The 15,196-nt window shown below is 38.6% G+C and overlaps 1 protein-coding gene across 4 annotated transcripts in view; it reads left to right on the top strand.

Moving 5' to 3' along the window:
* The window catches only part of Fnbp1l (formin binding protein 1 like), an 83,803-nt gene that overhangs the window by 31,226 nt on the left and 37,381 nt on the right, over nucleotides 1-15,196 (top strand). For all 4 annotated transcript variants that reach the window (XM_029475133.1, XM_029475134.1, XM_029475132.1 and 1 more), the window contains exon 2: nucleotides 884-999. In XM_029475133.1, the coding sequence (XP_029330993.1) occupies nucleotides 884-999 (116 nt within the window). The remainder of the gene's footprint in view (nucleotides 1-883; nucleotides 1,000-15,196) is intronic.

The following is a 15,196-nucleotide window of genomic DNA, read 5'->3' as shown; positions in this document are numbered from 1 at the left end:
AGTGCTGGGATTAAAGGCGTGCACCCCCACTGCCCGGCGGATAAAGCTCTTCTATCAATAGAATTTGGACTGTGAGCAAAGGTCATGGGCACCTAGGAACTGGGAGCACAGGACTCACTTGACAGTGACAGTAAGATAGTTCCATAGTACGTGGATCGGGAGAGTCCAGGGAAAAGGAAAAGGGTAGATACTACCTTTCCTGAGCTCATAGAAAGTGAGAACAGCCAAGGCATGAACCATTGTGCTGGTGTTTGGTCAGCTCCCATGTAAGGGTGCTAGGCAAGTTCCTCAGCACACCACCATGAATACATTCTCTTACCATTCATCTGCTTGTGTGGCCCATATAAGTCAGGAGCAATTGGTGAGTGAGCTTGTTTGTTGTTTCCTGTAGCCTGATGACTTTCTCCTCCCAAAAGACAACCTCCCTTTCCATTCTTTGCCTGCTCCATTTCTTTGGTTTCCTGAGTTTGCCTTTACAGTTGTTTCCTTTGCCTCTTCCTTCCAGTTCTTGAAACAGGGTGTGCGGGCCATTCTACAGCTTTGGAGATCTGCTGCTTCTCTGTTCGAGTCTGGCACTAGCCCTCAGTGCACAGGGTGTGGGGAGTGATAACCACTCTAAATAGATTCTTACAAATAATTGGCTTATGTGATTGTAGAGACTTGACAAGAACAAAATCTGGAAAGGATTGCCCAGGGAAGAGCTGCAGTTGCACACCAGTGGCAGTCCTCCACACTTGTCCTGGTTTAGGGGAATGTGGGAGGGACCAGGGCTTCCCTTTATACTTTACACTTAATTACTTCTGTACAAATATCAGAAACTGCTTAAAATATTTGTGGCAACAATTTGAAGCTTGTTGAGCCTGTTCTTGCTTTCATTTTCTAGGATCAGTTCGACAGCTTAGATAAGCATACCCAATGGGGAATTGACTTCTTGGAAAGATACGCCAAGTTTGTTAAAGAGAGAATTGAAATTGAGCAGAACTATGCGAAACAATTGAGGTAAGTCGATTTACTTCTCACTTCTTAGCAATGAAGTTACACATTTAAACAGCTCAATGTTAAAAGCAAATAGTATTGTACGGGTTAAACCATGAGCTCTAGCCATAGTGGTTGAGTTAGAGGACTGATGGTTAAGTTAGATAACCATTGCCTCGTGCTGTGGGGAGTATTGACTACCTAGATCATAAGTCGGTTTGATTGTAGAAAGACACTTAAAATCCTTAAATCTCAGAGCAAAGGGGAACCCGCCTAAGCAGCCAGAGCCTGCTGACTTTCGCCCCTTTTCTACCTTCTACCTGCAAGCCTTTAAATAAAGGGGTTTGATGATTAAACAAACATGACATGAGGTATAATTCAGTATTTTATACTTTTACTACTATTGATATTTGTTTTAGAATTCTTCCTAATGTACTAACCTGAGAATTTCCAAGTCTTCAAAATAGAGTTTGTGTTGAGCTTAACTTCTTCCTATATACGTTAAAATATTTGAAGGGGAGTTTTTAAATCTTAAATTTGATGGAACTTATCTTAAGCTTTTGTTGAAATAGAAACATTATCATTGAAATTAATGACAGTTTATCAAGGAACTTAATAAAAATAATGCTTGAAGTTTGAAGAGCATCCTGTGAAGTTTTAGCTAGGAGTCCGGGTACTTCAGATTGCAGAGGACAAAGTCCCAACATGAATTAGGCATGCGTGGTTGAAAAGTCTGGACACATTTCCGTTCGGGATGAAATGAACTGCTCCTTGTTTCTTTGTGTGTGGGTTCTTTCAGCACCCTCCTTTCTACCCCGTCACCTCTAGACTTCATCTTCCCACTCTGAATCCCAGACTGACTCTCTTCTCTGTTGTACCTTTGAGAGAGGAGAGAAGGAAGAGGGGGGAGTGGAAGGATGGAGGAAGGAGGAGAAAGGGGAGATGTCTCTCCGCCACCTTTAGTTTATTTTAGTTTTTTTCAAGACACAATCTCAGTTTGTAGCTCTGCCTGGCCTTGAACGCACAGAAATCTGCCTGCCTCTGCCTTGCGAGTGCTGGGATTAAATGCTTTCGCCACCACACTTCCACTGTTTTTGTAGATATTCTAATAAGATTTCCTTTTGTGATTCTGACTCAGGTTAGGTTGTATGTTTATTTTGTGTAATGTATTTTTGAAATGATGATGTTGGATTGACTTCTAGGTAATGGTAGAGGAAAGCTGGCTAACGGCAGTAGACTCAGGAAGAAGAGGAGATAGTGAAAAGTCAATTAATGTCCTTGTAGCCAACTCACTGTGTGCAGGATGACAAAGGACTAGTATAATGAGTGGATGATATGTAAAACTTTTTTTAAACTATTGTGATATTTATGGAAACTGATACTATATTAGTTTCCTGATTGTTCTCTTCTGGTTTTTCTTAAGGTACTTTTCATATAAGAATACGAATAGGGAGCTTGTCAATATTTTATTAATAACATTAATGACAATTTATCTGTTCAAAAATTATTATATGGGAATCTTAAACATGCAGGGCCACTGGGAGGTTAACATGAAGAGTTTACTCATGCAAATTAAAAGGTCTGCTTTATTAAAAATGCATCAAAAATTATTATATGGGAATCTTAAACATGCAGGGCCACTGGGAGGTTAACATGAAGAGTTTACTCATGCAAATTAAAATGTCTGCTTTATTAAAAATGCATTTATTTTATTATGCTTATGAGTGTTTTGCCTACATTTATATCTCTGTACCATGTGTATGCCCAGTGCCCAGGGAAGCCAGAAAAGGGCATTAGATCTCCTGGAATTGGATACAGACAGTTGTCAACTGGCATGTTGGATCTGGGAGTTAAACCCAGTCCTTTGAAGAGCAGCCGGTGCTCTTAACCACTGAGCAGTCTCTCCAGCTCTCTTATCTGATTTTGAATGTGTTCTCAATTCTAATAAAAGAAATTTATAGCTTTGAGTTTCCAGTACAAGTGAATTGAAGACATACATAAATGACAAATGATAAACGATTAAAAATACAAAGAAACTAGGTCAGTTTAGGAAGAAACAGAGCTACCTACCTCTGGAGCCTCCAGAGTATCCCCAACAACAAAATGAAAACCTAAGAATGCTGGGTCCTCAGGGAAAGTTAGTCACCTTTTCTCTTTCTTTCAAGAAGACGGCATTGGACAGGGTGCCTCAAAATACAATTCAGCGTTTTAATTTCTGAACTGTTTTGTAGGAAACACATAAATATGTATGCACAAAATTATCATTGCTGAAAAAGTAGGATTCCCTTCTAGAAATACCTACCAACATATGAATGATGAAAAATATTATTGTATGTATCCAGTTTAAACAACCAGATATACCAGCTTATTTAAACTTAGAAGATTGTTCATATTCAGTCCATCCGTATGAAAAACATGTTGCAGGATGTAGCTCTTACTGCTTGCTTGAATTTGTATGTATAATTAGGTAAAGTTTTGAAATTTCATGTATCCTGAGAGCTGTACAATTCCAAGTGTTTCCAGTTGTTGCTCTTGTGGACTGGGAGCAGGAAGGTGGAAAGGGAACGAGACTATTTTTACTTTAGACATTTTTGTGGTATAATTTTCAGTGACTGTATAACTTGGGTAATTTAAAACTAAGCAAAGTGGTGGTATACTTGGAAAGAGTGCTATTACAAATTGCAAAACAAAAAATTGGCAATTTATAAGATAAAACTTAGACAACCTAGTATATCTTAATTACCCAGGGTAACACCCAGATCTCAGAGGTTATGATAGATTCAGTTTTGCTAGAGTAACAGGACTGAATCACCTAATTAAGTTGCAGGCTTCTTTGCTGGTGTTGTAAGACTGGTAACTATTGCTTCACTTACTTGCAAGGGAGGAAGGCTATTGTACTGTATTGAAACAGGGTGGCTAGAACTCCTAATTATTTGTGGAAAAATCTAATTTTATAGGGCAGAATGGGACTTGTCATGTCCATTCTGTGTGAGGATTTGCCTCTTTAAAGGAATCTGGCACATTTCCATCCTAACAGACTCTGGGTAGCAGGGCTGTGGGTTAATGTTCAGGTGTTTGGGAGGAGACTTGGGAGGAGGCATGCTTAATTTGAAGCCATCTACTCCTTCCCTCTTCCTCCATGGAGATTTGCTGCTTTGGATGAATGACTGGTAAATGATTGAATTGTCAGGTGCTGTTTATAGTGTGGTGGTGGTGGTGGTGGTGGTGGTGTTCAAAGGGAAGAGGCTTGCCTTGTTTCTTTCCTCTTTTAGCTGGCTCCTCCTACTTTTGTTCCAGAGGTTGATTTCATGTATAGGAAGAGAATAACGCTGCTTGGTGAGGTACTACTCTGTCCCTTTATAATTACTGTATTCAGGTTATTAAATATTTCTCCTACTTTTCCCCAGAGGGAGACTGGGCACAGTGTCTTGATACTTAGCCAATTTGGCTTCTCACTCACCACCCTTCTTCCTGTCTTAGCCTCCCAAGACGATACAGTCATGTATTGTCATGCCCTGCTCCAGTTTAAATACATTGTAAGACTAAATGATTTAAAACATCTCTGATACCAAGGCATCCTGTGTCTACCTCCCATTATCTCCCCCCCCTACCCCCTTTTAAAATTCTTTCCTATGTTCTTTTTTTACATTTTTTTTTTTTTTGAGACAGATCTCACTGTAGCTCTGGCTGGCCTGGAACTCACTATGTAACCAGGCTGGCTTCTGATTCACAGAGAATCTGCTCACCTTTGGTTCTGGAGTGCTGGAGTTAAAGGGGCATGGCACCTCTCCCAGATGTTCATGTGTTTTGATAGTTTAGGTTTAACTGTATTTTGGTGTTGGATATTGATTGGTATGAGGGATCAGTGTAAATATAAGTATAGAAAATAAAGTGTCTGATCAAAGAAAGTTGATATCCGTTTTGAGTCATGCTAAATAATGGTTAGAGAGTATTTGATTTACTGATTTTTGTATTGGGTGGTTTTGTGTGTGAACTTGACACAAGCTAGAGTCATCAGAGAGGAAGGAGCTTCAGTTGAGGAAATGCCTCCATGAGATCCAGCTGTAAGGCATTTTCAATTAATGATCAATGCAGGAAGACCCTTCCCGTACCCCCTTGTTGGTGGTGCCATCCACTGGCTGGTATTCTTGGGTTCTTTAAGAAGGCAGGCTGAACAAGCCAGGGGAAGCAAGCCAGTAAGCAGCATCCCTCCATGGCCTCTGTCTGCATCAGCTTCTGCCTCCAGGGTCCAGCACTGCTTGAGTTCCTGTCCTAACTTCCTCCAGTGAAGTGCTGTTTATAGATCTGGAAGTGTAAGACAAATATACACTTGCCTCCCCAATTTGCTTTTTGATCATGGTGCTTTGTTATATCAATAGAAACCTTGACTAAGACAAGAGACAGACAACCAACTGAAGTCAGTCAATGTGTGTATGTATGTGTATGCAGGGTTCAAACACGATACCTATGCATGCTGTGCAAACTCTGCCAGTAAGTTTATCTTCAGTCCACTGATTTTAATAAATCTGTATTATATATATGGCAGGAATTAATTAAAATCTCTTAAGTGTGTATGCACAATAAGAATATACTGTTTTCTCTTTTAGTAAAAATAATTGAAGTATTATGTTCTATCATAGAAGTATAGCTTTGTAATCTTGTATAGCTTTGTAATCTTATATGCCCCAGCCTCCATATTAGAACATGCAAGTATGATGGTGTGGGATACTGGAAGCAACTGTACTGGAAGGCAAGGAGCCTATAAACTAGTCTCCTAGAAATCTCTTTGAGTTTCCCTTTGATCTGATATTGTATATGTGCATTTGTATTTACATGCCAAGTCAGATAGCCTAGCTGAGGAAGTATACATTGAATGAATGAGTGATTATTTCTGTCTAACTTAGAATCTTATGACCTTTGATGATGCACTGATCTCTACCTATACTGGAGTTTGGTATTATATGCATCACTGCTATAAGGTTATTAGTTTACATAGGTAAAGCTTTGAGGGTAAGCGTATACACTTTACATTCTTTTATCAGAATTTGCCATTAGCATGTCATCCTGTTTAAACTCAGAAGAACTCAGGGAGCCCATTTTTATACTGACTTTCTGAAAGTAGAAATTAATTTTTTGGTTTGCTGTTTGTATGACTGTCTTATTGCCTTGTAGGCTACCACCCCCTCCTTGTTAGACAAGGTTTTGATGTGTAGCCCTGTGAGATGACAAGTATGTGTCACCATGCCCAGCTATATGTATATTACCTGTATAGAATTGATTCTAAAAAAACTCAGTAGTTACTGTCAGTCAGTCTCTAGTCAGCCAGTGTGCCTCAATACATATCTCTACCTGAGTTGAACCACTGAATGATTTTATTAAATAATTCCTGCTTCTTAATTGAAGGATATAACCCCTATAGTAAAATATAAAATCCATAATGGGAAGGGTTTGTTTGTTCTGAACAAGCCATTTTTATTTTTAATATTTACTCAATCCTTACTATAGCACTTAATTTCTCAGTAATATCTGCCATGCTTTTGTGGTAGGGGCAGGGGAATTAGGGACAGGACCTCTCTGTGTAGCCCTGGCTGACCTGGAACTCACTCTATAGACCAGGCTAGCCTCAAACTTACAGAGATCCACTTGTCTCTGCCTCTGCCTACTGAGTACTGGGATTCCAGGTGTACGTCACTATCTGCCGAGCTTTCATGATTCTTATTAACACACTTCCCTTTAAGAAATTGAGATTTCAGTAGTAGTTTATAGATTTGGAAATGGAAGCTACTTGCATGTTATTTGTTGCTGCTGAATGTGGGCCCCTGGGTATTGCATTATATTGCATCTCACCATTACAAGATTCACTAGTTCTGTTGATTTCTTCACTACTACCACCACATAGCCAGTGCACACTACATCTTTATAAAGACTTTGCGTCATAATATAATAAGTTATCCCAAAACAGAGTAACACACTTTTTCCAACTAACAGATCCTTATAAATATAGCATAGTAATAATTGTAGAAATTTCATGAAAATATAAACTAGACTATTAAGCATGGTGTGGTACATCCCTTTAATCCAAGCTCCTGAGATACAGAGACAGGAGCATCATTGAGTTTCAGGCCAGGCAGGGCTTCATAGTGAGACCCCGTCTCAAAGGGAAGAAGAAAATACAATTTCTTTTTCTTTTCTTTTTTTTAATTAGGTATTTTCTTCATTTACATTTCCAATGCTATCCCAAAAGTCCCCCACATCCTCCCCCCTACTCTCCCCCCCGCCCCCCCCCCCCCCCCCCCCCCCCCCCCCCCCCCCCCCCCATTCTTGGCCCTGGTATTCCCCTGTAGTTAGGCATATACAGTTTGCATGACCAATGGGCCTCTCTTTCCACTGATGGCCGTCTAGGCCATCTTCTGATACATATGCAGCTAGAGACACGAGCTCCGGCGGGNACTGGTTAGTTCATATTGTTGATCCACCTATAGGGTTGCAGATCCCTTTAGCTCCTTGGGTACTTTCTCTAGCTCCTTCATTGGGGGCTCTGTGTTCCATCCAATAGCTAACTGTGAGCATCCACTTCTGTGTTTGCTAGGCCCCAGCATAGCCTCACAAGAGACAGCTATATCAGGGTCCTTTCAACAAAATCTTGCTATTGTATGCAATGGTGTAAGCGTTTGGAGGCTGATTATGGGATGGATCCCCAGATATGACAGTCTCTAGATGGTCCATCCTTTCGTCTCATCTCCAAACTTTGTCTTTAACTCCTTCCATGGGTGTCCACACCTTGGTCTTCATTCTTCTTGAGTTTCATGGGTTTAGCAAATTGTATCTTATATCTTGGGTATCCTAAGTTTCTGGGCTAATATCCACTTATCAGTGAGTATATATCATGTGAGTTCTTTTGTGATTGTGTTACCTTACTCAGGATGATGCCCTCCAGGTCCATCCATTTGCCTAGGAATTTCATGAATTCATTCTTTTTAATAGCTGAGTAGTACTCCATTTTGTAAATGTACCACATTTTCTGTATCCATTCCTCTGTTGAGGGGCATCTGGGTTCTTTCCAGCTTCTGGCTATTATAAATAAGGCTGCTGTGAACATAGTGGAGCATGTGTCCTTATTGGATGGAACATCTTCTGGATATATGCCCAGGAGAGGTATTTCGGGATCCTCCTGTAGTACTACTATGTCCAATTTTCTGAGGAACTGCCAGACTGATTTCCAGAGTGGTTGTACAAGCTTGCAATCCCAAAAGGAATGGAGGAGCATTCCTCTTTCCCCACATCCTCACCAGCATCTGCTGTCACCTGAATTTTTAATCTTTGCCATTCTGACTGATGTGAGGTGGAATCTCAGGGTTGTTTTGATTTGCATTTCCCTGATGATTAAGGATGCTGAACATTTTTTCAGGTGCTTCTCAGCCATTCGGTATTCCTCAGGTGAGAATTCTTTGTTTAGCTCTGAGCCCCATTTTTAATGGGGTTATTTGACTTTCTGGAGTCCACCTTCTTGAGTTCTTTATATATATTGGATATTAGTCCCCTATCTGATTTAGGATAGGTAAAGATCCTTTCCCAATCTGTTGGTGGTCTTTTTGTCTTATTGACGGTGTCTTTAGCCTTACAGAAGCTTTGCAGAAAATACAATTTCTACATTTAGGTTTCGGCTGTTTATTTTTCTATAAAGTTGAGGTTAAAAAAAAGAAAAAGAAAAAAAGAAAGCACTAACTGTACAGTTTAGAAGTCCTTCCTTTTAAGAAAATGTTTTTCTCATTAATGAAGTTTCATTAAAAACAAGTGGCATTTCAAGAAGCCTGATTATCTGAGGGTTTTAAACCTCATTTAGAAAGTGCTCTCTCTCTCTATTTGAGTAAATACTCTTTCCTTTGGATTCTGTAATCTGTTATAAACTACAGATGGCATATTACTTTAGTTTCCTCTGATTTTTCCCCTTCAAGTTTCTCTTCAATTCTGTTAATTTTCTCTTGATGCCTTATCAGAAGAAGGGTTTTCTTCGGTGTCTTGTAACTGCATCTTGATATGTGTAGTTGGGTCTCATGTGGCTATCACCATGGCTGTTTGTTGTTTTGATCATTACCTTCTGTTCCTGTTCTTATGTTTTTGTGTGCCTTGGAGCTCCCTTTAATCCTTTGTACTGTTGTACGTAAGATGGCTGCCTTTTAGTTTAATTATCAGCCAATTGCTAAGCTAGTTGGATTGTAACAACTGAACTGTGTTATTTTCAGTGAGATTAAATTGCTGTCTCATTTAATCTTCACAAGAGTTTGATTTCTGTAACTGTTGAGGTTTTAGCACATACAGAGTACATGTATACTAGCCTTCCACCATGTATTTTTGTGGAATGATTCAATAAACACTTGTCATTTTTCTAATAAGGTCAGGCCCATCTACTTTAGTAAGAACTGCAGGTCATATTCCTGTTATATAAAGTGTTTACTTAGACTAAATGATCTAAACAGAACTTAGTTATGTACAGCATATAGCCTTTTAAGAACAAAATAAACTCAAACCTGTTGGGTTGAATGTCTTCCTGGTGAAATTCTCACTATTTAAGGACCTCATTGTTTAAACAGTAAACTGAAAAAAAAAATAGTTTGGTTTTTCGTAGTGTCAGTCGTGTGTCCTTTACTTAGTCCTTTACCCTCTTCTGGGAGTCACCCCAGGACCTGTAACTCAAGTACTGAGCTTGATGGCTCCCATTTGGTCTCCAAATCTAAGTTCACAATGAAAACAAATGATCAAATTTCTTAGCAGAGTTTATCTGGAAAACATAATACTTAAGTCTGTGGTATCAGTTTGTTTCTCAGTCTAAATTGAACAGATAAAAAAATTTTTTTGTCTATTTTTAACTTACTTGAAAATAAATATCCTTCTAAAAGATCTACTGTTTCCTAAAAAGCCTCATTGTTAACACTTATCATACAACAGTAATGACACATTGCTAACATTCTTTGAGTATAGACTGTGGGGTTGGTATACCTACATGTATAGCTCACATTCATCCATATTTTATGTGTACTATATTCTTGAAATGCTGAAGATAAAACTAGGGGCTGCTGGGCGGCGGTGGCACATGCCTTTAATCCCAGCACTTGGGAGGCAGAAGCAGGCGGATTTCTGAGTTTGAGGCCAGCCTGGTCTATAGAGTGAGTTCCAGGATAGCCAGGGCTACACAGAGAAACCCTGTCTGGAAAAACAAAAACAAAACACAAAGAACAAAAACCAGCAAAACAAAACAAAACCCTAGGGGCTGGGGTATAAAAAGTATGAAAGACCATTTGTGTACCTTCATATCTTGGAGCTCCTTTGATTATTTTTTTCTTTCCTCGAGTTCTTCAGGCATCAATATTTAAAGCTTCTATTTTTTTCATTATCTGTCTACTTAGCATCTGTCACTAGCATAGGTATAATCATTGAGACTGAAGCATGTCTTTTTAAAACAGTATGTATATTCACACTTTGTTCTAGTATTACATAGTAATGAGTGAAGTAATAGCCTATTTTTTAGTATTAAAAACTGAAATAAAATAATCTATTAAAATTGGCCATGTTAACCATTTAAAAGGTATAATGTGTTGACATTAGGTACATTCACATGGCTGTGTAACTATCTCCATCATCCATCTCCATAACTCTTATTCAGAAGAGAAGTATTGTATCCATTAAATAATAGCTTCTCAATCAATAACTTCCTTTAACCCCTGACAACTACCTTTCTATTTATCTTTCTATGAATTTGAATACTCTTGGTACTTTACAGACATTTGTTATTTTGCTCATTGTTTATTTTATTTATGATAATGTTCTTAATGATACATTTATGCTATCATGTTGGCATAAATCATGATATTATATTAGCACTATTCATGCTGTAATGCTTTCTTTTTAAAAATATATATCTCCAACATTAATTTTTTTTAATAGATGGGGAAAACAGGTACAGAAGTATGGAATAGAAAAGAGATAGAGGGCTGGAGAGATGGCTCAGCGGTTAAGAGCACTGACTATTCTTCCAAAGGTCCTGAGTTCAAATTCCAGCAACCATATGATGGCTCACAACACTCTGTAATGAGATCTGCCTCCCTCTTATGTCTGAAAGCAGCTATAGTGTACTTACATATAATAAATAAATAAATCTTTAAAAAAAAAAAAGAAAAGAGATAGAAACATAAGCTGGTTTATTAGTTCTTAACCACCAACTAGTAATAGAGGATGAAGATTCAGAATGGACTGTTGTTTAGCAAGTTTGGTCTCTAGTATTTAGAATTAGGCTGCAGTTCTTATCTTTGAATGATCGCTGAGTGCACAGTCCTGTCTTGTAATTAAATCTGAACAGAATTGTGGCCAGATGAAATGTTAGGTTTGTGTCACATAACAAAGATCACCTCCACGATGCGGTGCCAAGTGAGTTGTACTTGTGTACCCCTCCTTGATGGGTGCTGCACTGCCATCTTTCTATAGAACATTTCTTCAGTGCCCGACAAGCACACCCTACCAAGTTCTGTTGCATTTCTCCATCATGTTGGCACAGTTTATCCCTAGATCCTGCTCTTAGGTGGCTACTAAGGAACAGGGGCTTGCTGACTTGCCATTGGCTCCTGGAGGAGGTGTGGACATTTGTCAGACCAGAAAAGAGATGGTGTTGCTACCTAAGCTATGGTACACCCCTATTTTCTTCCTTTTAAAGGATAAACTCTATTTCGTTATTTGTACATTCACATTTTGTTTATTTGCTCATTTGTTGGGAATTGGATTGTTTTCATCTTTAATTATTGTGAAAAGTATTACTATGGATGTAGGTGTACAAATATCTCTTTTTGGCTTTCACATTGTTTTTGAATATCCAGAAGCAAAATAGTGAGACCATGTAGTATTTCTGTGTATAGCTTTTTTTAACTTCAAAACAATTAGTTCTTTTAGAGTTTCATGCAGTGATGATCGTATTCACCTCTCCCACAACTCTTCCCAGATCTTACTCCCTAATTCTCTATCCACACAGATTTGTGCCTTTTTTCCCCTCTTAAAACTTTAAGACAAGACCATTTTTGCTGCCCAAATACTTATAGATGTGTAATATTCTGCTGAGTGTTGACTTACTGGGACTACACTTTCAGAAAACTTGTCTTTCCCTCTCTCAAAAGCCAACAGTTACTGATAGCTCCACAGCTAACAGTCCAATTTTATGCCAACTTCCCTCTCTGTGCTAGGATTTGGTCTGGCTTGGGGCAGCACAGGTTTTGTACATTCTTTCTCAAGCACTGTGAGTTCATATGTGCACCTGCCCTGCCATGTCCAGAAAACACGATTTCCTTATTGTCATCAACTGCAGTCTTTCTGACTTGTCTCCACAATGATCTCTTAGCGGTAGATGATGCATGTATATGCATGTTACGTGTAGTCTTAAAGGCTGAGCATTCTTCAGTCTATTCTCTACCCCTTGGCAAGTTGTGGGTCTTTATGTTAACTGCTATCCACTGCAAATAGAAACTTCTTAGATGAGAGTTGAGAGATGCATTGATCTATAAGTATTGCAATAAATCATTAGGAGTTTGTTTAGTACTGTATCCTTTTAGCAACATAACAGTAGATTTCCCCCTAGGCCCATGAACTGTCTAGCAATTATCTAAGCAATAATGCCATGTTTAAGTTTCATCTTATGGAGTGGTGCTTAAATCCAGTCAGAAATTGGTAGGTCATTCCCATGATGCTTATGCCACTATTGAACCTGTGGGCATCTCTTGCTAAGAAAGTCATTATTGTAGCCTGCAGGGTTTATGGCTGTGATAGTTACTTTTCTTTCTTTTCCAGTAGCTTTCATAGCACCTTGCTGCACTATGAAAGCTGGCTAGTAGGAATGAAGCTTCCAGGTGCATGCCAGCTTCATTTGGCCATGTTTTATGACAATTATGTAGTATTTCCAGCAGTAAGATCTTAATTATCAAGCTCCAGCGGGCAACCAAGAACATCTAGGGCAATAGTCTATAATAGTCTATAATATTTGCAGGTTTACGGGACTTCACTGCCAACAACTCCAAAAGAAAAGAACCCATTCTTGACAATGAGCCTTTTATTATTTAGTCTCTAGTCGGGTATTGTTGCTCTATAGGAAGCTTCTACAGTAGTGGGTTTCCATATGACTTTTTCAAAAAGGTCTTTGGTGTTAATTATCTCACCCCATATTCCCTCTTCTGTCCTACTCCGCCCCAGTCCTAGTCTTCCTGTTCTTTATGCCTGTATGTCCTATCTCCTTCCTTGAAAGTCCTTTACCATGACCCCTAGGTAATTCCTGGCCTCTATAGGTATTCCAAATCAAATACATATCTGAAGATTCAAAGCTAGCATGCAGAGATGAGAGAAACATACAGTGTTTGTTTCTAGCTCTGGGTTACCTCACTCAAACAATTGTTTTCAGCTATATTCGTTCAACTACACATGTTACAGGTTTTTCCCTTAATAATTGAATAATATTTTATTGTGTTAATGTGCCACATTCTCAGTGTCTATTCATCAGTTGACAGCCTCTAGCTCTTTGCATTCTCTGGCTTTTGTGAATATCTCTCGAGTAGCATACAGAGTTTTGGGGGTATATATCTAAGAGTGTTATAGCTGGATTATATGGTAGTTCTATTTTTTGCTTTTTGAGGAACCTTAACAGTAATTTCCATAGTGGAAACACCAGTTTGCATTTCTACCATTAGTGAGTAAGTTCCCCTTTTCCACATCCATGCCAGCATTAGTCAGTGTGCGTGTGCGTGTGCGTGTGCGTGTGTGTGTGTGTGTGTGTGTTATCTTCTCCATTCTGAATGGGGTGAATATTTCATTTGCATTTTCTTGATGGCTAAGTATATTGAACATTTAAACATGTTTGTCAGCCATTTGCATTTCATCTTTTGAGAACTCTGTATAGTTCTGTGCTTCACTTTTTAATTGGGTTTGATTTCTGTTTAATTTTTGGAGTTCTTTGTATATATTAGACTTTAACTGTCAGATGTAGGTGGTAAGAGATTTTTTTCCCCGTTCTGTAGGCTGCTCCTTTATCTAAGTGATAGGGCCTTTTGCTGTATATTAACTTTTTAGTTTCATGAGGTCCCATTTATTAACTATTAATCCTAATGACTATGCTCCCTTGTTCAGAAAGTCAGTCCTTTCTCATACCAGCAAGTTCAAGTGTATTCCCTCCATTCTCTTCTACAGAGTTAGGGTTTCAGGTTTCTGTTGAGGTTATTGATCCATTTGGAGCTGCAAAGGGTCAGAGATGAGGATCAAGTTTCCTTTTATATGGAGACCAATACTGTTTGCTAAAAGTGCTGTCTTTCCTCTAGTGTTTATTATTGGCTTCTTTCAAGTTCAGGTGGCTACGGAGGTGTGGATTTAAATATGGGTCCTCAGGTCTTTCCTGATCAGTGAGCCACTTGCTATGCCAGTACCCTGCTGTTTTCGTTGCTAGAACTCTTGTAGTGGAATAACATCTGGATGGTGATACTGCCTCCACTTTTTTTGTTGGTCAGGATTTTGGCTATCCTGTTGGTTTTTGTTTTTGTTTTCCCCTATGAAATTTAATGTTTTTTCAACTTCTGTGAAGAATTGGGTTCAAATTTTGATGGGGCTGTGTTGAATTTTTAAAATTGTAGTAGACTAGACATTTTACAATATTAAACCTGCCAACCCATAAAAATAGGAGGGCCTTCTTCCATCTTTATGTTTTCATTGTCTTTGTATTCATTTTTATAAGTCTTTCATGTCTTTGGTTAGATTTCTTCTAAAACACACACAACACACACACTCTTAGAATATACACACAGAGATGTAATTGTAAATGACATTATTTTCTTGAATTCTTTCTCATTAGGTTTGTCATTTGTATATACGTAGACCACGGAATTTTTGTGTTAATTTTATATCCTGCTACTTTGCTGAATGTAGTTGTTAGCTGTAGGAATTTTCTGTTATAGTCTTTATGATCTTTTTCATATAGAATTGTACTATCTGCAAATAAAAATACTTTTGCTTCCTTCTTTCCTACTTCTATCCTGTTGTCTCCTTCACTTGTCTTACTCTTCCAGCCCAGTATTGTGTTAAACAGGAGTGGGGAGAGTGGACATCGTTGTCTTAGTCCTGATTTTTATTGGAAATGCTTTGAGTTTTTCTCCATTTAGGATGATGTTGGCTGTATGCTCTTTGTACATTGCCTTTATTATGTCGA

This window comes from Mus caroli, chromosome 3 (assembly GCF_900094665.2).
Source record: "Mus caroli chromosome 3, CAROLI_EIJ_v1.1, whole genome shotgun sequence".
In the NCBI taxonomy this organism is placed as follows: domain Eukaryota; kingdom Metazoa; phylum Chordata; class Mammalia; order Rodentia; family Muridae; genus Mus; species Mus caroli.
This window is presented reverse-complemented; position numbering and strand designations above follow the sequence as displayed.